The 27,627-nt window shown below is 34.4% G+C and overlaps 2 protein-coding genes and 1 long non-coding RNA gene across 11 annotated transcripts in view; 2 read left to right on the top strand and 1 right to left on the bottom strand.

Annotated features, from left to right (window-relative positions):
- LOC126869904 (nicotinamide/nicotinic acid mononucleotide adenylyltransferase 1) overlaps nt 1–27,318 on the top strand; it is a 29,976-nt gene extending 2,658 nt beyond the window's left edge. Inside the window, exons 5-7 of one of the 8 annotated variants that reach the window (XR_007691047.1) lie at nt 10,266–10,346; nt 10,798–11,010; nt 11,084–11,340. Coding sequence is in view for 7 of the 8 variants with exons in the window: in XM_050627050.1 (XP_050483007.1) it covers nt 1–2,779 (2,779 nt within the window). In the remaining variant the exon portion in view is untranslated. Of the gene's footprint in view, nt 6,243–6,263; nt 6,446–10,265; nt 10,347–10,797; nt 11,057–11,083; nt 11,341–27,236 lie in introns of those variants that run through there. The other 7 variants (XM_050627056.1, XM_050627055.1, XM_050627051.1 and 4 more) reach the window with 7 other exon arrangements.
- On the bottom strand, nt 10,319–15,181 carry LOC126869915 (ABC transporter G family member 20-like). Of its 2 annotated transcripts, none has more exons than XM_050627104.1 (14): nt 15,045–15,181; nt 14,711–14,955; nt 14,351–14,528; nt 14,178–14,271; nt 13,421–13,630; nt 13,100–13,182; nt 12,788–13,019; nt 12,456–12,636; nt 12,250–12,365; nt 12,105–12,175; nt 11,932–12,020; nt 11,411–11,587; nt 11,153–11,239; nt 10,319–10,982 (listed from the first exon to the last, which is right to left on the bottom strand). In XM_050627104.1, exons 1-14 carry the CDS (start codon nt 15,146–15,148, stop codon nt 10,771–10,773), a joined length of 2,079 nt encoding a protein of 692 aa, XP_050483061.1. In that variant the 5' UTR covers nt 15,149–15,181; the 3' UTR covers nt 10,319–10,770. The 2 variants fall into 2 exon arrangements, with proteins under 2 accessions (XP_050483061.1, XP_050483062.1); XM_050627105.1 differs by having other exon boundaries at nt 10,320–10,982; nt 13,100–13,179.
- On the top strand, nt 14,829–15,635 carry LOC126869949 (uncharacterized). The gene is made up of 2 exons (XR_007691055.1): nt 14,829–14,969; nt 15,051–15,635. It is a non-coding gene; the product is annotated as an uncharacterized LOC126869949 (long non-coding RNA).
- Nucleotides 27,319–27,627: the final 309 nt, after the last annotated feature.

Here is a 27,627-nt window from a genome sequence, read left to right as displayed (position 1 = left end):
TAAGTTGGAACTGACCTCGCCCAATGCGAATAATTACTTGACCATTGATTCCAAGTATCAAAGCACCTTTCTCACGCCGTCGCCTAGCGACGTTACCATGGACTCCCCGAGTCCGATCGAAATTATATCCATCGATGTGCCTGATACCGTTCTGCGTAAGAATATCCAGAACGCAACAAACATGGCTTGCGTGGCCTCCCGTCACGCCAGCTGCGGTGGCCTCGAGGAGGCGCGCGAGAAATTCATTAGCGCTCTCGTTGCCGAGAACGGCAACGCCAAACATATAACGACCGCGAAGGCCGCGTATCCAGGTCTCGCGAAACAGATCATCGCCACCGAAACCGGCGAGTCGCAGATCCTCGACGAGGTAGGTTTCGTTGACGATGATAGGAAGGTTAGGAAGGTGGTCAGGGTACAGCCCCGATCGAGTCAATTGGAAGAGGTGTCTCCGGGTGTCGCCACCTCGTCGAAACGCGAGAATCTCGTCAAACTTAATACGAAGCCGTCAATCGAGGCGAAAAATAGCGTAGCTAAATCGTCAGAGACTAGTAACAGACTTCGAGTCCAGTATGACGTCATTGATGTAGAATCAGGAGGAAGTAGGGTCATGAATCGCGAAGCTAGATCGTCGATTTCATCTTCGACTGTCTCGTCCTCGACGATGTCCGCTATGGACAGTGGTGGAGGACGCCACGAAGGCGCCTTATCGGACTTTAGCGTGGACAAAGAGGACTACAGGCTCACGCGGTACGGCTTGGACGACACGGTCGAAGACGAAGTTCAAGACAAGCATAAAGATTCTTGGTTAGGTAAACAACGATCGAACGACTCTATAGAGAGTCAGCAGGAAAGTCTATCGCGCAAAAAACAATACCCTGATCCAAAGAGAAGCGACGAGGTTTGCGATCAGGACGGCTTTCCTAACGATAGCGTTCGATGCTCAAACACGCAGGTGTTAGTGTTAGTTAGCGCGATGATTCATAATCCTTTCGACAAGGAAGGTACGACGTTGATTGTTGAAGAGAACGGGGTACAGGGTAAAGGCGAGATTACGATATACAAAGGCGAGTCGGATGGAAGTATCGATAAATTGAGTCTTTTGGTGCAGTCGCCTGTTCCGTCGTCCATTAGCGAAGAGAGCACCGTAAAGATACAAGAGATAGTCGATGATGGAACGGAGATCGTGAGAGAAGCCTCCGATGACTCGTTGGCCTTAGATGACAAGTCCTCGAAGAGGGACGTAAGCCTAGAGATAGATGGTAAGTATGTGAAGTCAGTGGTGAACGCGCGCAAGAGTCCCAGGAAGACAAAGAACGGTCAGATGAGAATACATAATGAAAGTGACGAGAAAAGAGTGAAAGAGAGCGAAGCAATAGAAAAGAGCGTCGACTCGGGCACGCAATCGGAAGAAACGTTCTATAAGACTGTCTCGAATGCTTCTTCGTCGAGATCAAAGAGCCCTAAAAGAGAGAGCAAATCTCGATCGAAGATTCACGAGTCCATGATCAGCGATGAGAGAACCAAAAAAGTGAAACGATATGACGCATCATTAAAAGGAAGTCTCGATTCGGTGATCGCCACGAACGATTCGAGGACGATTTCTAGAAGGAGATCGAAGACTGAGGAAACGTTCTCGAAGAAATCGAAGAGCTGCGAGTCCATTAAGAAGATCCAGGAAGTGTGTTACGAAGATCCTTCCAAAGCGGACAGTACGTCTCAGCTGATCACGGCGAACGAACTAGACATGCAAACCGACGAATTCTGCTCTGCCTGCTGCTACGTGAACGAGTTGTCTTTAAGGACGGAAGAGATAATGGGAACGGAAGAAATAATCCTGCGTTCCAATTGCAGTTCCATCGTCGACGAAGATTCTACGGAATGCGATATTTGTAGTTCTTGGAATCTGCAGGAGTCGACTGACACCTTGGATCGGAAATTCATTTCCTCCACGACCGACTGCGATCAGCTATGCGAGGTTTGTGAGATCTGCAACGAGATCTCTGCCACTTTCAACCCCGACCAGGAGCCAAGATCGTACTCTACCAGGGATCCAAGAGATTTGACTCATAGTCGGGCGTTCGAGTCTTCCTCGAGAAGTCTTCCTAAAAACAGTTCCAGAATCGGCGACAGTATCGCGACTAATCCGTCTCTGGACGATGACAGCTTCGAGATCGAGAACTGTGGGTTTCAGAGCGGACCAGAGTCGTTGGACGATCGAAAGTTTAGCGATCAAATAAGCGAAATACAATTTTCCAAGTCTTTCAATATCTCCGATTCGGCTGTTATTAAAAAGAAATCGCGCGATAAATATTTTATTCCTAAAGACGAGTTGGCTATCCTGTCTAGTAATTCCAGGCGCATGAATCGCAAGGGATCGTTATTTAGAAAAAATCCAGCCGAGGATCCTGTCAACGTTTCTCAAGATAAGAGACGTTATTCCTCGGTGGATAATCTTCAATCAGCCAGAACATCTTCCAGAAACAATGACAAAGTTCTGAGGCCTAAGAACAGCAAGCTGATCGGCTCAGCGGATAACATACGCGCTTCTAGAAGCTCCAGAAGGTGTAAATCGTTGCAGAGATCGGCGGACAATGTTCGATACGTGGATTCGTCCACGGATAATTTGGATTCTCTGGTGGAAAGTTTAGGAAGGGAGGACGAGACGCAAGATGACATAAACTGGATAGAGAAGCCTAAAGTCAGGGATAACGAAACTGTAAAGATGATCCTGACCAAGCATGGAATTAAGATAATTAGCGAAAAGGAAACCGCACTATAATAAAATTAGAATGACGATATAAAAATTCAACGAATTTGAAGGAACGTAATTTGTTCGAAGGAAATCGCTCACGTTAGTTAAAGAAAAATGTTGCAAGAAATATATACATATATTATTATTATACACGACACAAATTAGTTTGAACTCTTGTTAGGCTAACTGCAAACCTTAGGATGCAGACTTATCGACTCTCTTGTGATAATTCTGACCGATATATCGTCTTCAACAGATACAAGATTTTTCACATTATAATAGAAACTTAGTTAACGAATATACGTATCTATATAAAGAAGAAAGAAGAAAAAGAAATATATATATACATATACATATTATATATTTATAACTCGGGAAAGAGATTCTTTTCCGAGAGAAAGAGAAACGCCAAATGTTACGAGATTTGATCCTAATCACAGATTCTATTTAATTAATAACGATGATGTTCACGCGACCGAGACTCTTTACGAAAATCCGCCAAAAAAATATTGCATAAAAAGAGTGAGAAAATGGAGCAAGATCTCAAAGCGTGACATTGTTAAGCCGCACGTTGTTCGTCGTGAATAGAAGGAAAAGAGTTCTAAAACGATATGCATACAAGAGTACACAGGCCTTGGGAGAACTCCTTTAGGATAGGAATACAACCAGAGAAAACGATATTATATATGTACATTATTATTATTGCGTTATAACGAACTGAACTAACAGTCGCTGCTGTTGAGCGTGATTAAACAAATTAAATGAATCACGGGGTGTTTCGTTGTCGCGTGCGTTGGAAGGAAATATTAACGAAAAAAGCTCGATAAATTTCAAATAAATAGGAAATAAAAGGAAGATTACAAATTATTGTGGAAGAGAAATGAGTTCTGGACAACGCACGAGCATCGAGAACAGTAAATTATCGAGACAATCCTACAATTAACTCGTCAATATTATACGAAGAGAATAAAGAATGGTTTCGATTAACCATAAAGTATTCTATACATATAAACTACGTAAGCGATGCGTTACGATGGGCTGCGGTACATCGATCGGGGAGGCCGTGATTAATTAATGTCGCTTCTAATGGAACCCGCTGATCTCAGTTTACCTTTCGTCGTGTGCAAAGGAAGAAAGGGATCAAAAGAAAAAAAAAGGGGTCAGATGAAACGATAAAGAGAACGTGCAATTTCGTTTGGAATACGAAATTTCACGAGAATGAATTATTCGCGAATTTAGTGACTGCCTTTCTACGCGACGAATCTGACGATATAACAATTAATTAATTGATTACGGTTTACACATACATACATACATTACACCTCTGCCAAATAATTTTTATTGAGAACGTGCCAATTGTCTTTTAATATCTTTTTAGACATCGCGTTTTTTACTCTTTCGAACGCTCTGTGTATGATAGTTTGAAATCGTTGATATTTTTTCAACAAAAGCGATTCAAAGGGAGATCGAGAAGGGAGAGAGAACGAGGAACGTCCCTCGATTCCGTCACTGTCGCTCATCGAGCATAATGCGTAATTTTTATGCGTATATTCGTATTTCTATTTTTTTCTCTTTTTTTTTTAAGTCAATCTCTCTCTTTCGTATCTTTTTGTATCCTGTATGCACGGTGTCATGCGCCTCTCTTTTTGTCGTAAGTCTCGCTTAGAGAAATCCATCCAGCGATCGTAATTGCTGTCTTTTAGCGAATATTTTTTCCAAATATTGATCAACCACTCCACTGCATCTAACTGTGATGAAATCGTTCTTGGAAGGAGAAGAATATACAGAGAAATCTCTGACAAATATCTTTCCTTTTACGATCGATACTTTTTTTTCTCTCTCCTTCTTTCTTTCTTTTACAAGATTTTTATTATCAAACGTTTGCTCAGATTAATCGTTAACGAGAGTCTCAAGACTCGATTTTAAATACGCTTAGGTGCAATGGAAACGAATCGTTGTTTGATATAATGGCTGAGCTTCTTAGGCGTATTATCTGCATTTTCATAGTGCCTAATTTTCCATTCTTCTGCCAGCAATCGCGCCTATTTTGGCGAGCCATTGTCAAGGTGCATCGTGTCTGCGAATGATTTTGCGAGATGCGATACTTTTTTACATTTTGTTTCATTCTTTTTTTCTTAGTCGATAAGGACAAATTGTTTTGTTCTCGAACACACACCATCATCCTCCCTTCTATCACAGCCCTGTTCTTTTTCTTTAGTCTTGATGCGCAAGCCTAATTCTTTTACACATCCCCCCTCCCCTTTCGAGCAAACTGTTGTTCCGCTCTTGTTATTTGTATAGTAACGTAGATAGACGAAGGTGGCGAGAAATATGCTCAAGCTGACGGTATTCATTGTTTAAAATTCATGTAAAAGTGCTTCCTAAGTGCGACTAAACGGCTCTAGGCCGCCCTTGTATCTTTTTGGACCAATTCCGCTTCTTTTTTCTATTCCTGTATCGTTCGTTTCTTTGTTGTCTGTATTTTTCGATTATTTCGTGAGACATGTGAAATGTGTTTGGCCATCACGACTTCTATCATGCAATCGCTTGTCGAATAAAAATCTTCGTTGTCTAAACCGTTTCTCTCATTCGTACTTGTACCGTGAAGTGTTCCCTGAAAAATTGAAGAAAGAGAAGAAGGCGTACAATTTGACTGTGTACAGATCAGTATTACTGTTCAATTTTTTAAATAATCCTATCATATATTAAGCATTCGGTATTGTTAGTATTTTTAAGTAACGTTACAGATTAAGCGTGATATTCACTATTACTTAAGAGATCTCGCGATACGTTAACGTTAATGTCACTTGTTAACGCTATCATGTCGAAAACGCGAGGGTGATCTAAAAAGAGGCAAAAAACGATCTAGAGAAATAAAAGAAATATAATTTCCATAAGAATCTAGAAATTAATCTTCCTTGATCAATAGGAAAGGAAGAACGAAGATCAAAGATCCCGACATTTGAGTCACGAAATCAAACTGTCGTAATTTTGTCTTCCATCACAGGTCCATATTTTACATTCGTCTAAGTCCCTATTCCAAAAACAAAGAAGATTCTTCATATCTGCAACTCCAATATACATATCCGCTGTTCCGCGATTATTAAAAGATCTCTCCAAACTCTCTTCTCGTATCTTCCTTAGCTAAACCAGCGTTCGATCGATTTCGAGTTTCAAAAAATCCACGTGTCACGTTACAGCACTCCGCTCCAAATCTGTAGATCTTTATTCGATCGTTACTGAAATACGCCCGAGCCCTCTTTTTAGATTTTCCTTTAATCAAATCGCGATGGATGCCAAATTTCATCAAATTTATACGTGTCGGTGTATAGGAATCGTGTTCGACGAAAACGTCTCTTTCTCAATTTTTGGCCAAAATTCGAAAACGGTGGTCGCCGCGCAAAGATCATCGTAAAAAAGAAGACGAGACAAGCGAAATAAACCCCCGATGGCGTGATAGAAGTCGATGTGTGGTTCGGTTCTGATGGAGCATGTGATATGTGTTTTCCAGGGTACAGCAAAACCTGCATGCCTACTGTAAGACAGATAATTGACTGTCTCGTTGCTGCTCGACCCATGCCAATCCGATGCGGCCCCTGCCTTACTGCTAAACGTACTAATACTGCTACTAACAATCGCGGTAGTAACGGCGCCAGTCGCGTTAGTAGCACGGCTAACAGCAACAACATCAACAGCTACATCAACAACAACAAGAACGTACACGCCTACGAGAACATTCAGAGCTTTAGTATGCGCGAGAACGTCCTGATCGGTTGCGCGACCAGCCGCGACTAGGATTTCCGTTTATCGCAGTGCTGGGGAGGTTTGGTCAAAACCTTACGAATCACTTGAGAATTGTAGATCTTACGAGTGTCGATTCTTTTTCTCAATTGAAATTCTTCACGAGCGAATGGAACGAAGGAATCCATCTTTTCCTTTTGTTGGATTGTTTGGAAAGTTTCTGGCGAAATTGAAGAACAGTGGAACTTAACATCGATCGTAAGAAATTGTTATGAACTTTCCGAAATACCTAAGGTTTTTTCTTTAGTATAAACCAATGTACTATAACAATTGGAAATGTTTAGGATTGGACACCATTTAGGAGGAAAGGTTTTGTTTATTGTACGATCGTTTATTTTATGAGAATTTTTATAATAATGTATGATTAACTGTTTTACTTCTATTTGTCAATTCTTTATGAAGAGCTATTATTTATTTCGTTTGTACTATCTGTTGTTTTTATATTATGCAAATAGGAGAGAACTCTAAAAATCTTAGGGGTTATATAAGGATAGGAAGTTTCTCTTATGAGTTTCTTATATTTTTTAAATATTAAAAAGCAAGAACTTGTACCTGTTTTGATATAAGATGCAAACACTTGAGAAGATGTGCTGTAATTGGAATTGTTTTTTTGAAATACAACATTGAGAGATCATAAAGCGTGTAATATAGTGTTGTTATTAAGATAAGCCTGAAAAAAGAAGAAAACGTAAAAAAATATACGTATGCCTATGTATATTTTATATTCTTTTGCCAATTCTAGTGGTTAGTATTCATTTATTTTATCGCTGCAGCAAGTATTTACACTATGTCATTAAAATCACCATACAAAGTATGACTCCTAGCGAGGACCTTATTGTTGCTAACGTTATGATCGCTGATCAATTGGAATGTTTCTCTGTTCGAACATTATTTCCCCAGCACTGCTTGTTTTAAAAAGAAATGAAAAGTTTTTTGATTCCGTTCTTTTGTACTCGGACCGTATTTTTCAACTTTAGAATTTGATACATCTTTTTGCACTATTAATGTTAGAGAAAATGGTGTCAACTCGTACGATCATTGTAAACAAAGTTACGTCATATAAACAATTTATTCAGAAATTCACGGACAGGTCGTGTTACCAATTAAATTTCGCATGACATCATCTTCTTTATCGTTAAAATTTCACAAGAATTCAGAAGCTTGTCGAAAGGCATGTATTCAAATATTTAAAAAAAAGAAAAAAAATAGAAACTCTGTTTGATACTGGCACGTTACCAATTGTAACAGATTATGATTTCCACTTTTATGGGAACTTACAGAAACGGAAGTAGGCTGAAGGGAAAAATAATTTCACCCAACTAATCATAGAACTGCTTCTGTCAGCATTAAACTTTCAAACCTTTGTTAAATTATTATCTCCATTGAAGCTTAGAAAAAGACTATACTATCTTACGTTACAGGCTATTAAACAGTTTCCGTGAATCAAGATCATTACAATTATTAAGGATCCGTTTGTATACTATTTTCATTACATACAACGCTGCTACTTTCTTACAATAGCGTCATTTTACTCGTATCTCACAGGTTGCGTGTCTACTATTATGGCTACAGTTATAATTTTGCAATATCCGCGACAATCCTAGCCGCTGTGGATGTTGCGTATTAACTTTGGCGGTGCGTTATTTCGATTTAATGACATGACGATGGAAACGACTTATGCTTTGGTACTTGATGCGGTCAATTTGCAAGTGTCGTTTCGAAACGATGTCAATGGTCATGCGAGCACGTGGCAACATATGTAAATTAAAAGCTACAGTGTCAATTGGACGATGATTTTTTAATTCTACGTCTAGATCGAAATATCGAAGAACGCATTTTACGAATTGGTACCACCATGAAGTGGCTGATTTTCGAATTATTTTTTATGTAGAATCATCCTCTTCCTGGTCGTACCATTAATCACAGAGGACATTTTGTATATTCGAATGTTACACGAATCTTGTATTACAAATTTTGTTCTTTACAACGCGTTCGTTGACGTAATGATTTATTTTAAAATAATGCGAGGCGGAAAGATCGAAGTTAGATCGTAAAACGATTGATCCATACGATTAGCATTTTTCTATGGTTTCGCAGAGTATAGATGATCTTATCGGCCGCGAAACTTCCAAATTAGTATCTCGCGGTTACGAGGGCGAGTTTATAAGGAGAAATCAAAATAATCGATACATATTTTATATACGTTGGCAAGAGAGGAAGGATGAGAGGATGAATGAGAGAGAAAAAATGTTTGAAACTGAAGAAACGCAAACGAACTTCGACGGGCTTGGATTATTGTTATATTTTTTGAGAAACTTTGTTTCCTAACTACTACCAAAGAAAACCAAAGAAACAATTCGTCGAATTTTAATTATTTTTTCTATTTCAGCTCTTACTACAATTTGAACTTTGCACTCCAACAGATTTGCATATTTCTTTTCTTCTCAAATTTAAGCTGAAACAAAATTTATACGGAGATAGAGGTTTTAAAATGATTCTGAAGTTGCAGATTGTTTGATGATGAGAAATGGAAAGATTTGAATTAGTTACGGTAAATAATCTATTTACATGCAGCAATTACAATGGCAAAAAAATTAACGAGTTGTTAAAAGTCCAGGCGGAGTATAATTAAAAGTTGACGAAGCTCGATGTCTTATAAAAAGAATCTAATGAATTCTTAACGAGTAATTAAAATTTTAAATCATCCGGCAATTTATCAGCCGCAACTGAACAAAGTTGCTCGAAGCAATTCTTGATAGGCTGAAAAAGAATTTTACTGCTACTTATCGAGAATTGTATCAATCGTCCGAGTATCCATCTACATACATATATACTTGTTTCGTTTAAAAGTCCAACGTTCACTGTATATTGCGATTCGTTGATCATTTTCAAAGAAGTCCTTGGGAGTGCAAAGATCAAGTGTCGCGTATCTTTGCTTGATGATAATATTATTCAAGAAAATCTTCCTTGGCGCATGTAGTATACTAATACCGCTTTTTTCTTTCTTTTTCTTTCGTATTTAATTCAAGAGTAGTTGCGAAGTAAGATGAACAAGAATTGAGATAGAATTTTAGCGGCTACACTTTACTATATAATATTTTTTAGATTTGACTATCTTATCTAATTTTCATGCTGGTCTGTCACCGAAATGCCAGGCAACTCTGACAATGAGTCACGTTTAATATTACGTGGCATATTTATTTCGATATCCTACAACAGAAATATTTTTAACGCATCCGTCGTGATTATTAAACAACGCTTGAAACGTAATATTTGCTTCTTTAGTTCTCCTCGATGCGCGTTTTGTTACTTTGTTTCGCAAAGACATTCCAGAATCAATGGTCGATGTGACGTATCCCAGTAGAATTATCGATAATATATTCCAGCCTAAGAACGAGTTACGAAAAAGAAAAAAAAAAAAAGGGAAATTCTCACGCATAGTTCGCACGTTGTATATGTTTGTATACTATGTTAATCTCCGATAATAGTGAGTGTTGTAACACATGTATATCTGTGAAAAAAAAACATGTAAGAGGAGATCAATAAATCAAAAATGACAAATTACATTTCATTGGTGCCGAAACATTAATTAATCATTTCATCTTCGTTATATTTATTTTCTCTCATTATCTCCCTGAATACTCTGATATCCAATATTACGTGACTATAACATTGATAGAACATGTTCTGTTTCATGATTACATTTTTATAGATCAAGCATTGGTATGGACGATTACGATACAATCCCAGAGCTGTAGATACAAGAAGTTTAAACGAAGAGTAAAAGTACGAGGTAAAGGCATATCCTCTTCCTAACATTTTTCCGCTTACTTACTAAGTAATCAATAACTAACGCATCTTTTATATAAAATATAATAATCTAAGAATACTTAAAGAAACTTTGCGCACGTCTACACTTACGATATGAACAAAATGTACATTAATGACGTAGGTGAGAGTCTTTAACGTGGTCCTCCATTTTCTCAGTAGTTAAAAAAAACATATTATAATTTTACAATATATATAAAAACGCAATATCCCGCTAGTATACATATGTACGCAGCTACGAACTAACTCTACACTAGATCAATTTAGAATGAACTAACCCTGTAAAGCTTGCGAAGAAAGATGCCTTTTTCACTATTTAAACGATACGAGGTGGTTTATTTTCCAATTTAATGTCTTTTTCCACATTAATTTTAACCTTTATGTCGAAATCAAGATTTGTATCTTAATTGAAGCAGACAAATGAATGCGAGGGCAAAAATCCACACAGTGACCACTAAAAATCCTGAGTATACCTCCGGCTCGTCGAGGTCAGTCCCTTTTTGCATAATCTCCCTTAGTGACTTTCCCGGTACCGTTATAGGCATCGTTAAACTAAGCCATTGAAGAAATTTCGGCATACCCTCGATTGGCCAGATCAATCCTTGAAAATGTCAAAATATTCTTAATAAGTATGTATTCTATATATTTTTTCATATTATACACATTAGACGTACACCAATTTTTCTTTGATCTTTCTGACAGATTCCAAACATCTTGCGCTCGTAGTAGTAAATGATACTAAAATAAATAAGCTTATGTTTAATCACTCACCACAAAGAAGAAGCAATGGATAAAAAGTTCCCGTTGACGCATAATTGGCCAAACTATGAGAAGTACATGACACTGATATCAAGAGACCTACAAATGATTTTTTCTCATCAAGATATTTTGTCATAGAAATTGTAATTCAAGTGATATTATATCATAATTCTGAATAATTAACTAAATTTATATCATAATTCAAGGATGACAAACATGTAACATAACGTGAATATTCATTTGCTAATTTTAATTAAGTCGGAAGCTTACCGTATACCATTCCACAAATTCCTTCTAGCATAATCATCGCGGTGACACCGATCTTTGATCCTTCGCAATACATATCATACTGCTCGAAACCAATATATAACGCAAGTGTTACTTGAAATACAATGATTATAGCTTGCGTTATCAAGTGAGTAATCAGAATCTCTGCGGTGGTAACACCTATTTTACATGAATATTTATGGATCAATAACAATGTAATTAATTATTTTACAATTGTGCAATAATTTTATGCAACTTATATGATAGTTTAGTATTATAGACAATGTATTATTTGTCGTACATACAGTGAGCTTGTCAAGATATGATTTATTTCACATTTAGTGATTTCATTAAATGCTCAGTAATAGAGCGAACGTAGAATAAAAAAAAGAATAAAGATGAAAAATGACATAGTCAAATTCGTTTCCTTCATAGTACAAATTTTCTACGTTCAGAATTCATTTTCATATAAATAAAATGAACACGTTAATCAAAGGAAACAAAAACTAAATCTTTGAATTTACCTTGAACTAAGATCCTGTCCCATATGCCAGAATGACGATCGACTATGATTGCACTCGAAGAAATAGATGTTGCCAAAATGAATAACATTCTAGAGAAATAAAATTTATACATAAAGATGAAACGATCTTATAATTCGTAGGAAAATTGTAATTTACAACAGAAAAAGTATTACGTTAGCAAAAATACTGGTATGACATATTGTCCAAACTCCATTTCCATCTTACCATAAATCGGATCTTCAAACTATAACATTAAAAAATCATTATCATTCTGGATCATTTTCACTAATATTGATTTGTTTTTTAACATATACACACCTTTATTGGAATATTTGCGTACTTTTTACTAATTCCACATTCCTGAACAATTTTCTCTAACTCTTTCATCAACATTTTATATAAGTATTGTTTTACGAATAAAATAATTTCTCTATCTGCAACATTGAAGGAAACGTGGATAGATGATCGTTCTATATACATTGGGAAACAATTAATTTTACGGCAGTTACATTCTTGTCACATACCTGGAATATGTAACTCGACGTCGATTATAGAAGCCGAAATAACATCGTCAGATATAGTAAGCATATTTTCTAACTTCTGTTCCATTCCAAGTGAAAAATTTCTCTGAAAATACATTATTCCAACGGCGTCATGATTATGCTTCAGTTTCTCCTTCGCTTTTTCGTAATTATCATAAAATTTCTGAAAAAAATACGATTAACAATTACTCTTATTCTATCAATTATTATGTTATTATTATTATATTTATTAATCTCTTAAAATATTAATTATTATTCTCTTAAATTAATCTCTTAAAATAGTCCTTTTCTTAAAGAATATATTTTTCACTCACCGTCTCTAGAATATCATCGTCCATGTTGGCTATGAACCTACAACTGAGATCGGTGAACTTGCACGTTTGCTCTTCGTTGTAGTATGTAATATTGCCTAAATATTTCTGACTATTACAAGCACCAGTCTCTTCGTTCACTACGTATATCTTGAGATTTTTTGGGTCTGGACCAACCGTGTAAAAGAACAGCATCATTTCCAACACTGGTAAGACGATTGAAAATAAGAACCCCCTAAGGACAAACAAAGAAATCGTCAACTAAATTTCTCGTTCCTAATCTTCGTTAATAATCAAATATCTTATAACATTTACCCAGGATGACGCAAAAACTGAAGCGCATTCTTATAAAGCAAAGCCCTAATTCTCGTCTTCCAGTTACTTTGATGCATCCTCTGCTGAAATATGATTTTTTTGTTGTTTCATCTTAACAAATAAAATATTTCTTACATTCAGAAAAAGAGAAATACTTTGTTCTATGATTTATCAATATAGTTAAATTTTTCTGGTGAAAATACGTGATTAGAAGATCATCAAACACCGCAGCACCGAAACACTATGTAAAGTTTGGAAGGACTTGTATTTTTTTATCTATATAGATCTATATAACTGAATAAGCTTCAAGCGTTGTATCACCTTCGTCTTCCCGTTGCTGACATCGTACGAATTATAAATCGGATTGATCTCCGCTGGAGGATCAGGGATCAGATTACTTCCTTGTGAATCTTCAGCTTGTTGTTGACTCAAGGTTAAGAAGGCTTCCTCCAGGGAGTCGGTTTGAAATCGCTCCAATAATTCATTCAGTGATGATTCAGCCAACAGCTGGCCATTTCTGAGCAATCCAATCTAAAGAGTATAATAGTGACATTAACATACGATGAAACTTATCTTTTTATAGCAACCCGCTTTACCTTTCTTGCTAGAACAATGTCATCAAGGCAGCTATTATAAAATACAATTATACAGGCTGTTACTATTACGAACGCCAACGAATAGAATAAGATTACGAAAATATATAAAAAGAAAATAAATAAAGTGTCGATAAATAATTGTCAGATATTTATCGCTCGGATATTGGAACTTAGCTGAAATGAAAATTATTGAAAAATATCTGATCAGCATATGCATTGATTCAACTAAAGTAACAAAGATTTGGAAGTTTACGTAAGTGAATTTGTATTGTAAAATACGTATTTGCTAAGGCTAATATTTATACGAATGATCTTTAACTTGTCTTGTTAATATATGCTAGTTTTGTCGCGTAAAGTAAGATATTCTACTATGCAATCATTGATTTAATAAGATAATTTATGCTTAATTAGTTTATCTCATAGCTGTTCATCATGATTGAAGGATACGAATGTTCATTTTATCATTCAATTGTGTAATTTACCTTATCAGATTGTTTTGCTTCCTCGATATAATGCGTAGTGATAATCACTGTGACACCTTCTTCTTTTGTGATCTGCGTCAAGTGGTTCCAAATACTGTGCAAAAAGTCTTCGTTTATGTTATTGTCCTTACGTTAAGTTTTAAAAAGGTGGAAGGAAATGAAAGTATACTTGCTTGTCCCTTAAAACTGGATCTAAACCGACAGTGGGTTCATCGAGGATCAGCAGTTCAGGCCTCTGAAGCAGAGCTGCTGCGAAGGATACTCTTCTTTGCTGGCCACCGCTCATGTTCTTCACCAAACGGTCCCTGGGTGGCAGTTGGAGTAAATCCTTTAATTCTACGTATCTTTCTTCTGAAAATAATTTTCTCGATTTCGCTAACATAACTTGATATATGCATGCATGATGATCTATTCGCTTTTTGATTAAAATATCTAACAGTTTAAATTAAATCCTATACGATTCAATAGTGTACAACTCTTTTGCATTCGTAAGGGAAAAATATAAGAATATAGTTGTAAGTTCTTAAATTTACCAATTTCAAATTTTTCCATGCCACTGATTGTTCCAAAAAAGACAAGCGCGTCAATCACAGAAAATTCGTCGACCAGCGAAACATCTTGCGGCATGTAACCGATACGAGGCCCTGGTATTCCAGAATCTTCGGTTCCCGGCTGGCCACCGAGTACCCAAATATCCCCATAATCCAATTTTCGGACGCCAACCACGCAAGAGAGTAAAGTGGTTTTTCCGCATCCACTAGCTCCCAGTAAGCTATATCTGTGTAAAGTAATGTACGTATATGAGCGAATTGGAAAAATTTGAAAAGATGTTATAATAACATAAATTCTATCTAACGTTTTACTCACATACAGCCTTTGGGAACAGTAAGATTCACGCCATTCAAGATGTATACTCCACCACCATATGTTTTCTTCGCATTCTTGACGATGACTGCATTTTGCCCTGCCATTTTGCAAGGCACCGATTTCAACTAAAAATTGCAACCTATAACATTAATTATAAGTACAGATATATTCACGAATTACATATCAAGAGGAATATTTGAGAAATAATGTATATGTATATCTGTATACAAACAATTATTAATTTGGTAATTATTTACAAGTGATTATGAACAACTCTTCATAAAAAATATTATTAAACTGTACAAATCAACAGTAAATTAATAACTAGTAACACTTATTACCTTTTTATACATAGTATGTCAAATTACTTAATAAATTCTTATAGTATATTAAATTACTAATATGTCTATTAAAATGACTTGAAATCTTCGAGACACAAAATTTATGTGAGATGTATCGAATATGTACCTCGTTTATCTTTTTGCTTTTTATTACTTTAGACATTTATGTTTACAGTAAAAGGAATTATCATAATTCTCCTATCAATTCCAGAAATTCGAAAGAATAAATTGTTATATTTAGACACAGTGATTGAAATTTTAACATAATTTATTAATTTTATCCGTCTCCCATTCTTAATTCTAATAACTCTCGTTAAATTTTTCATATGCACCTTCGTGAAATACCCTCAAGAACTGTCCAATATGAGAGGCATAGGACAAGATTGATTAAAAAATACGTAGATATAGGGCGAATATAGAAAATAATTTAAATACATAATTTGAAGCAGTCTAAAATAATTGTGAAACAGATAAATGCAAAACGAGAATTATTTCGTTATTTAAAGAAACGTATAAAACTGATTACAAAAATAATTTTCATCATTCAATAATCTTTTCTATTAGTTCTCCATAACAAATTATATTTTATTAAACTACTAAATACACATTGCAGCGTAAAGAATGAATAATCAATCGTTTTACGCATAATTTACAAAAACTAAAATAATTAACATATTGAATTTGAAATGCTGTTATTAATATGCAAACGTACCATTACACAGGAATAACTTAATACCAAGGCTGTTTATTTTAATGAAATGTATATCATATTTTATCGATAAATTGTTATATTAAAGTGTCGTAAACAAAGAATATTGAACACAAATATTATATAGCGCAAATTACATATTAAATAATACTATATATTACTTAATATTACATTCAGTTTGATATCAACAAAACTGTCGGCTGTGAATTATCTATCTCGGCAAAGAAACGAGAATAAATAATGAATGTGTATTTTATAATGTAGAATAGATGTGAATCAGAGTGCGCTGTTTAATGCGCTATAAACCAGACATAATCTCATCTAAAAGAAAACAATTTTTTCGCGTATGTTCCACCACGTTCCGCGCACTTTAGAGTTCTTATACGATCTCAAGAAATAGAATTAAGAAATGTGCGCGTCATATTTCAATAGAAACGTAAAACGTCATTGAAAATCAGATTCCGAAAATTAAGAGTATCTATAACAAGACAGAAGGAAGAAGAAAGTTCAAAAAATGATCCGTTCGTTTGACATCAACATGAAAGTTTTATTTTTCAGCTCTTCGTCTTATAGAAACGTTCCATTCATACAAATCACCTATTTCTAGAAACGAAGAAAAAGTGTGTATTTCTTTTTTCATCCTACAAGTACGGCTGCTCCTAGGCAACATATCCAACTGACAGTCTTAAGTAATACAACATTCCGTGGGTCTACATTCGCACTGTCGAAACGTTTCATTAAACGGCAGTAGGTATGGCAACTCTTTCACGTGTTCAACAAACTTGGTTCGTTTTAATATTATTTATCTTTCGCCGCTGTAAAAGGGCTCCGTGAATCTAGGACTAACGATCACGTAATACCGAATAAATTGCTCTTAAGAAAGAATTCCACCAAGGCCATCGAGGCTTATTCTGCCACTCGCATCAGACGTCGTTTCTTCTTATGGTAAATTGTCTTTTTTTTTTTTTTTTTGCGTAATTCTATATGGTCTCTTCTACTTTCTCGATCCGTGAAATTTCAATTGGACTCATTGCAAGAAAATTGCGCAACGTTTACACACTTCAATGGTTTTTAACTCTTCCGATCGGGGGTCTTACGAAATACCAATTAGCCAAATTCTTCACGCTACGATTAACGTTGCCTCTGAACCTTATAATTAATGACGTGTTAAACCAGTATAATTGGAACTCTATGTTCTTTATTTTTGTAAATTTCTCGATTTTATTGTCAAAACGATTCTTCGACGAACTGATTCGATTTCTTCAGAAATAGAATAATTGACCTCGCTAGATTTGATCTGTTTTCTCTCGTTCTCAGTGTGCGGATTATTGAAAAAAATTGTTTAACGATAAATGTATAGAAATTAATCTATTAATGCCACGTTTTCTCAGGACATCATAACAACGTTTGTCTATTGGAATCTTAATTTTCCAGAGTTCTTTTCTTAAAGCTACGTTTATCTTCTTTTCATCTATGAGTATAATATCAAGCGAAGATTTCTCAGCTATCAACTCAGCTATCAAACTGCTCATTATTTATCAATTTTATCCAAGTGACTAATAAACTGGTTTTCTGACTTACAGCTTCCGTCTAAAGACATTCACCCTATCGAATGATATAGAATAGCACGTCGATATGTTTAAAGTCAAGTTACAACAAGTTTCACACGAACCGTTGCTCTCATCATTATGAATTCTGATCGGTTCGCTCTCACGCATTAAATATCTATCACTTGGCCCCATCTATTTATCATTCAACACATCTATCTTCGATATACGTTATCGTGATCGTGTGATACGAATTCGTAACGGTCGCTCCTTTGACTGTAATTACACGATATTGTATCAGAAATTGAGGGAATATTTAAATACAGTCTGCTTCGAATGTCCATTGGAAAATTCATCACATATTTAAAATTAGATATTATTCCTTTTATCGTACGATGGTTTATCGTGTAAATAGTATTAGTATTCGACACCTATCAGCACTTTCAATTTTAGATTCTGTTGAAGAACACCTAATCCAGGTTATATCATATTATGGATTTTCTATATAAGATGAAGAGAAAATTTGTTATTTGTTATTAATGAAAGTTAGAATTTTAAAAAGTGGGTCATTCTTCTAGCAGAAGATATCAAAAATATAGAAAAGCGTAGTTAGCTACGCTCTAGCGATTTCAGTAACTTGATTGGACAACTAAACGAGGTAATTGAAAATCAAAGTGTGAAAAATGTTTAGCATATAACAATGAAAGATTCGATGACATACCACGAGATCAGAATCATTCGTAAAGTATCAAATTTTCAGTGATCCCATAGCTAATATCTTCCATTAACTCGATTATACAAACTTGATTTATATAAATAAAGATATACAATCTTATTAAGAAAATAAGATTATAACTGCGAAAAGAGATGGTTCCATTACAAATTACTTCCAAACAGATTTCCGCATCATTTTTTACGTAGCGACACATGTCAAAATCTTTCAAAAGTCATCGGGTTATCGACATCCACAGTTTTGATAAGTTTTAAAAGACGCGGATATACAGGGTGGTTGGTAACTGGTGGTACAAGCTGAAAGGGGGTGATTTTACGCGAAAAAAGAAGTCGAAAATATAGAATAAAAATTTTTCGTTCGAGGCTTTGTTTTCGAGAAAATCGACTTTGAATTTTCGCTCGGTACGCGTGCACTTTATCACATCTCGTTATAACGGATCTCACTGTAGATCGTTGTCTCGATGGAAAAATTTAAAAAAATTTGTATTCTATATTTTCGACTTCTTTTTTCACGTAGAATCACCCCCTTTCCGCTTGTACCGCCAGTTACCAACCAGCCTGTATATTTTTTTTTTTTATTTATTTATTAAAATTACAATCAATTCTCGCGTTGAGAAATTGTATATTTTTATAACTGTAACTGTATATTTTTGAGCGTCGTATTCTAAGAGGGGAATGTTACAGTTTTGATTGGATTTAAATGAAACAAAAGATTTTGCTACGCCGTTGTTTCCTATAAATACGTCTTATGTCAATCCACTCAATTACGTCAATATCTCTAAAAATATAAATGATATATAAGAAATGTTTCAGAAGAAGATTGAATGGCACTTGATATTATAATTTTTAAATGGATACATCCATCTTTTATTACAAATTCTCGTAGCCGATATTCAGACGACGTTTTCAAAACATGTCTAATCCATACATATCATCCGCTATCGTTATGTAAATTTTGGAATTTAAGAGCAATACATAATAGAGTCTGAAAGCGATTATTGGAAATCTGCTGATTATTTTGAAGACATCAAGGCAATGCCATACCAGTAGTAACGTTATAAAAAACCACATCGAATTTTAAAGTTCATATTTCGATAACACGAATTTGTAACTGTTTAAAAACGTCTTTACGTTTGTATTGCATAAATGATTTATCCTAAGAACATGTAATAAAAAATGAAGGCATCCATAAACATTTCATTACAGATTTCAAGGCTACCGCAAAATCGAATGCAGAAACCACCTCGGTATCGTGCAACTTTTGCCCACGGTTCGAGACACACTGTATATATTCACATACTCATATAAAATATATTTTATAAATTTGTAAATCTATATGTATTTCGTTTATAATCGTTACACAGTATATGCGTTTTAAGCATCTACGCGCTATTCCTGTAATTATCAGAAATATGAAAATCGTGTGGGATCGAGAAGAACATATGATAATAACTTCATCTCGAGCTAGTGTTGGAACGACTTGTGAAGATCACATTTGAATTTTTAAATAAAAACCTACATTTTTTGTCGTATGTTTATTGCAACTGATATCTAGACCTTTTCAAAACGTTAACCTATACGTGTAACTTATATATACCGTTTTAGAGATTGTAGTTCTTAAGATCAGCGTTATCCAATGCACAGCACTAGAATGTTGCCCGGTCGAGCTTTATACACCACAGCGGCTTTAAAAGAAACCGATTTTTGCGTGTGTGTGTTTCGAGAAAATGTAACATTTAACTTTAACCGGTTAGAATAACGTTAATGAAATTTTTGCGCACTTGGCGGTAAGACAAATATCCGTAGCCTGGAGGTAATACAAATTCAACTTTCTTTTCAATAACAAATGATGTAATGAACATTCGTTAATTCCTATTTCCAGCGTGAGGTTAATTAAGTATAAATTAATTATAAAATTCTTTCCTTTGCTCCAGTTACGAGATTGCAATAATACATGAATACCGATGACACTGTGCAATCTTATGGCATTTAATAAACAGAATCGAGTCGACGTTGTTCAAGCCAATCGTTTTCATCAATAAAAATAACACGGTTTATCATCGGATAGCCTTTTTAAGATATACATTTGGTAACGCTGACATCAGTGACACGTCAGCTTTAAAAAGTCATATCTCCAAAATTGTAAATGACATGTGTATATAATACATGTAAATAAATGTACATAAATGTACAATAAAATTACATTCGATAATTGAAAAATGATCTTCATAGATCACTGTTATCTCAAGATCGAACAATTATCATTGTGACGATCTCGTCCTTCTCGATGGCATACAACTTTTATCGAAGAAAACTTTTCTCTATTTTTGATAGTTAAAAAGATAATCGTGTCTAGACGTTTAAAACAGAAATATTATTATCTGATGAGGTATCTGATGAGGAACTTGACATTTCATTTCTCGATTTAAATCCTTTTTTTAAAAAACGTAAGCTGTTTTAATTTAAATTTAGGATTCTGTTCTGTTTTCACTCAGACGATTTCGATCCTCGTAACTCAAGACGATTATCTGAATAAATAAAATTTTTTTCCTGAATAAATGCATACAAATATAACGACCAGATTTTGCATCCCGTTGGATTGAAAATAACACGGCGTTGCAACCCGTAGACACCATAGCATGAAATCTTCCTCTATGATGTTTTTTCTAATTTCACTTAGAATAAATGTACAGGTCGGTCTAGTTGCTAGAATCATCCTGTATTTTATAATTATAGAAATTAGTTTTAATGACTGGTCTCGAGGAATGCAGAATTCTTATCGCTAAATATATAAACCGGTATAATGTAATGTAGAAACCAGATACACCAGCAGCCTGAAACTGCGTCGATGCTCGAGAGAAATAGAATTTATCGAAGAGAGCAAAATTTTCCTTCATCATATATTCCGTAACTGTTTAAGTTGTTTAAAGTCTATAAAACGTAGAATCATTGATATTAAAAACTAGAAAATTCTCAGCGCGATGCAAACTTTTATGCGTATCATTAGATTTTCCTCGCGTAACATTAATCGATTAATCTTATCAATATCTCGAGCGTGACCGTTCTGCGGAAGTAATCTCGATTTCTAAGTACGAAAGGAATAATCGCCTTCCTACTTCCTCGACGCATGTTCGTAAAAGAAGAGCATAATACGGTTGCAATTTCTTCGGTGGCGAATCGATTTAGGAAAGATTTAGGAAACTTGCACGTTGGACGAACCGTTCATTCGATGATAACGCGAGACGTTTACACCTCTGTATACTTTCTCACATCTCTGTTTAATTCCTTTCTCAAGCGGCGATCTAACGCGTGCTTCGTAAACACTTTCACCGTGTTTGACCGCGAAATATTTTAATTAATTTCGAAGTCTTATCTCGATGAACACCGGATGAGGATATAATCATTTCTCGATAACGAGTATCATACATAAAGTGAAACGGAGATATTTTTTAATAGAATATATTGCTATAATAAAGTGAGTAAAGAAATCGTACTCAGATTTCAAACGAAGTTATCTTCACGGTGAGACAAACTAACAAGAATAGGCGGACCCAAATCATCGATCATCGTATGGTTTATTGCACTCTTCGCGTCAAACTGTACTAAAAATGTAGAAACTAAATAAGTCCGGAACTGAAGGAAAATGTGATACACAGCGGAATAAATTACCGCCACTTTTCGAACAGCACCTGTTGATTTATACCGGTAACGCAATAATAAGTGAGAGGCCGCTTGGCACGCGATCGATCTTTTGAGTTACTGTTTGTATTTCATATGAAATAGAAAAATATTATAAAATTTGTATAAGATTAGAATCGCATAGATTCTTTAGTATGGACCGAAATTCTATGCATAAAAATATTAATAAAAGACGCTATCGATAATCGACTGAGGAGTTAGGACTATTTCTTGCAATAAAAGAAGAAGACTATCAATGAGTTTCGTATAGGAATTTTCGCGATTCCAAGAATTGGATCGCAACTCGAGATATCGAGAAAAGCCGAATTGTCCGAAATTATTCGATCTTAAAAGCTCAAATCCACCGAAAGTCCAATTTCCGTTAAACACTGTCACTAAAATTATCACCTTTTCGTTTCTTCGCGATACTAAACACATCCACTATGAAAGAACGAACCATTGAAATTCCTCTCTTCTATACTGAATATCCTCTTAATTTAGATTCCTCCCTCTCCCTAATTATTTTAATTTTCCCCAACGACTCGTGATATCGATGAAAATCGAATCTTTAAAAATTGTTTCGTTCTTCTATTCACATTCGAACCGCTCCGAACTTTCAAGAGTCGGGAGTGCATCAGGAATGCATCGGGAATGCATCGGAAAGTACGAACACAATTAACGAGAAGCACTGGAGAACTGTCCTAAGGTTATACCTTTCCCCACGGCCATGCTTTGCAAGCGTAACTGGCTGACACGTGATAGAACTGCGTCTAAGAGTACATAGAAGGTTTCTTTATAACGGTAGATCATCCGTATATACGTGCAATACGTATCTGAATAGGTCGGATGTTCGTGTGCGTGAAACTGGTCTTGGGATCGGATTATGCGAAGATGGGCTATTGCTCGTGAACTACGAAGGTATAGTCATTGTCCTTTATATTTGCTCAAAGATAATATTATATGTATCGTGCTCGATTGCTTTCTAAATTTGCTATGCTATATTGTGTTACGTCTTACTAATATTGAACTAATTGAATTCTTGTAAGCTATACAGGGTGATCCACGCAACTGTTTCACGTTATAACCCCGTTACCAGTGCAGTTACGGAAATGTGTCAAAAGAGATGATTAAGGTGAATAGTTCAAGGAGTACCACATCCGTAGGAGTATGTTTCTTCCTTTAGAAATGCAGCGAACGCATATGCAATCAGCAATCGCATTACTTTCTTAAACGGAAACGCATACTACGAGAAGGAGCGTTGAGTAAATAAAAAAGTAATAACATACAGAATGAAAATTAATTAATAAGATTTAAACGAAGTAAGAACTGATTGGTTACCGAGATATTTTAACTAGAATTTTGTAAAATTTATCGCATATAAGACAAAGGAAACTCTAATGGGTTTGTCATAGAGTGACGAGAGGAATCTATCAATGTAAAGCAAAGTATGCATTTCCATTAAAAAAAATAGTGCAATTGTTGATTGCATATGTACCATTACACTTTCAAAAGAAAAAGAAATCATCCTATATATAATAGTTACTCTTTGAACCATTCATCTTTCTCTTTTGATATTTTTTTGTAACTGCATTGGTAACAGAGAATAAGACGAAACAGTAGTATATATACTACGAATAATTTTGAAAAGACTTATTTATATCTTATAATATTGCTATTTATATAACAAAATATTTATTTCTACTTTATGTGCAATTTGAGTCTTTATATATGCGAGAAATTGTTCATCGCATAATTTATGCTGCATAAAAATTACATTTATATCTGTGTCATAAATTCGTCAAAAATAATATTTTTGTCTGATTGATCTTTTAAAATTGATTTTCTCGAAGACGCTAAACATAGGCAGAGACATAATATCTGCGGTGCGATTTATTTAAAAATTCAATCATAGCAAATATTTATACTGTTCGTGCATATCATGCTGTGCATATTTTGCATTAATCACTGCGCAAACAGTTTAATAACTTCAAGATGTTAATTTACATTCCGCATTCGTATAAAACGCGTACATATCTTAAACATTTGTTAATTCCACATTCGATAATTATTAATATTAATTATTCTTATGGATATTTAGAACGAATCCAAGAATTCCAATAACAATCTTAAACAACTTTTTTAGCCTTCTATACGTAGTCAAGATAAAAGTGTCACGCTTACATCAACAGTCAGTATGTAATAACACGTGCGTCTGTGCACAAATAATATATAATCGAATCAATGCAACGTACCCGTCAGCAACAGTAAATACGCAATTTTATTTTATCTAATAAATTGAATGTTTAATACTATATCATTCATATTTATTTTTTTATATGCAACAGTGTTTTATACATATTTAATCTGTTGTCAAAATTCCTATGTAAAAATTAATACAATAAAAAATATATATATATTTGTATTTATAAATATAGATATATATAATAGAAAAAATTAGTAAAAATCAGTAAATACAAATTTCAAACTTTTTCCATACACGTTCCGAGGTCTTTACTATTAGATCGAATGAAGCAGATGACGAAGAGCAGGACGAAGATAACTAGGGCAAAAATACATTCATATATAAAGATATTTATGAATGTATATAGAGAATTGTCAAAAAAATATATTAACAAAAGACAATGACATCTCCAATATTAATATTTAGAAATTTTATGTAACCACGACGAAGGATGGTAATTTGTTCATTTTTCATATGTAATTCGATAGCAATCTTGACAGACAGCAAAAATGAAATAGTATTAATTTGAGTAATTACGGCAGTATATGGTTTGCGGATAATTATTACATTCCCTTGTCATAAGCGAACATCATAAAACGAATATGAGCTTTGAACTATTTTTGAAAACAATCTAAAGATCCTATTTAGAGAGCAAAGAGAATAAATCGGTCAAGATCAATCAATTAAAATGACGTTATTTGTTCACTTTGTATAATATGTTACTATGTTGTAATATGTTATACACTTGATACAATTCAAATAACAGATTCGAGTTGTATAATAATGAAAATTATTATGTAAAACTGATTTAATAATCTACTAGTGATATAATTTGCAACAAATTGCAAAAAAATTCAGAATGCGAAAATATAAAAGGTAAATTCGTTGCTTTTAATATCTTTGATATAAGTTTTATGCTTCAACAGTTCGTCAAAAAATGCGATAATTTAATAAGGAAAACATCACTAATTTAATTCAGTTTTATTTAATCCAAAAATTCAATCTAGGAATTTGCGCAGAGCTGTGATGATAAAGCCAGGACGAGTTCATACAAACTGTGATCATATCGTACAATTTACCGTATAATCGCAGTGTGATTGTCCTCGTTCGTTGCTAACTTAGAACCTGGTTCTCGAGTGAACGTAATTCTTAGTGACAATTGGAGCGCGTATAAGTTTCCACAGGGTGTTCGTCAAATCGATACATTCGTCACCGATTGACCTTTCGATTTTTCAGAAACGAGACACGCGCTCAAGACTTTCCCGTTGCGAAGAAAATGTTATAGAATACAAGTTTTCGCTGATACACGATTTCATAAATTACATTTTATGAATTATATCTGTAACTAAAAAAATGGAATCAGGTTTGTTTCAAGCAGAGAACGCTATAACTTAAGGTTAGTAGGTATTTTGTAAATTTTTGTATCTTTCTAATCCATCGATAAAGTTAAACGTGACAATGAACACAGTTGCAAAAATATACCTGTTTGATAAGATATTGCTGTACTTTCATTCAACGTTATTTTAGAAAAAACATTTAATGAACTTGTATTTATTATTTCCTGAAAAATTATTACATTTACTAATTTATAGTTGGTCATTTATAATCCTAGAACGTGTGAACACTCAACACCTATTAAAATTAATCAATCAATTATATCATAATAAAATAAAAATGTCCCATTAACCGGTATCATTTTTTTAGTTAATTTAAATTGGATTATTTTAGTTAACAAAAGGTACTGTAAACCTTGAAACATAGTAATTTATTACGATGTTGTGAATTTATTCAAACGAATTCCGATATCAATTCTTTGAAGACTTTTTGTATTTGACCATTGAAACCATTAACGTATAACGTATAAGAATTCATTTAAATCAGATTCATTGGTAATAACAAAATTGCAAAACTATAACTGACAATAAAGAAGTTAAATGATCGTGACTAATGATGATCTTGGCAAAGCACAACAGAGATTACGTAAAATGATCTCTCATATGGTAATAACTATAGTATAAATAACAATGGTGAGACGCGATTAGATCACAAATATTTTGTATCTTTTATTTATATTTGTATATTTTAAGGTATAACTAAAAAGTTTTTTAGTACAGAATTAGTTCTATATTCTGTTTATTTTCTGCACTGATTTTGTAAAATACACTTTTATATAATATCTGTCTACATTGACGAGGAATTATAGAGAAAGTGAATAACTTCACTTTTTTATTTTGGATGCGAGATTTTGTTGGAACGTCATGATCTTTTGTTATAAGGTGAGTTTGTTCTGAATAACGTAAACAATTTCTTAAATCCAGCCTGCTTTGTCTCAATCTTGTTTTCTTCTAATTTTCACTCGTACGATACACATGATGTATGAAAAAGTATGTTCTACCGAAAAATAAATTTGAGAAAACTTGACATAAAACATACATAAAACATATTTATATTTTGCAGGAATTTGAAGAATACATACATTAGTATACATATACATATATGAATACTAAATACTCCAAGAAATACCATATGCCCTTATGATATCGACATTTATGTTAATTAAATCTAAGTTCACTTGTTGCGAAAAAAAGACATTTAAAATAGCAATGTCAGCTTAGATCAATCCTAACCGACACGTGGAGTCTGTTTTTATTAATACAAACTGAAGTGATGAAACAAAATCCTTTACTAAATGGACACTTGATAAAAATTTGCATACACCACAAACTTATTTACCACAAACAGTATCTATGTATATTCGCCTAAATGAATCTGTTCTACATCTGACAACGATATAACACGACATTCGACGATCAGCTCTGATCCTTCGCATCTTTCCGTGAGTCTGAACTATAATTATAGGGAACTTTTTTAATTCAGATTACAAAAAAGTGCGTGTAAGCTGGATAATTAGTAACCGACATCAGTCGATGGTTTCATTTTCAGACTGAAATGGTACGATGCGACACGGCGTAGTCATAGAATCCATGTGGCCAACAGGCAACGAAAATAGGCGAATGTAGAAAGTAAATTCACGACGGAGAAATTCGCGTCGAAAGGATGGATCGGGCAGCATCACTGACTACCAACGACTGATTACTTTTCGAGCATGTTCAGTTCAATTTTTGCGTAAAATATGAACGATCGGATAATAATACAACACGTGTCGCACATTGTTAATTATGTATGTACATAAATACCTAGTTAGGTAACTATCTCGTATCGGAGTGTGTACATTAAAATTTTTTAACGTTTGTCGTTAGAATGAGTTAAATCTGCGCGCAGAAATGATTAATTCCTCTCTTTTTCTGGATTCATCTATCTGCTATATTTATGT

This window comes from Bombus huntii, chromosome 10, assembly GCF_024542735.1.
Source record: "Bombus huntii isolate Logan2020A chromosome 10, iyBomHunt1.1, whole genome shotgun sequence".
Taxonomy (NCBI): Eukaryota; Metazoa; Arthropoda; class Insecta; order Hymenoptera; family Apidae; genus Bombus; species Bombus huntii.
This window is presented reverse-complemented; position numbering and strand designations above follow the sequence as displayed.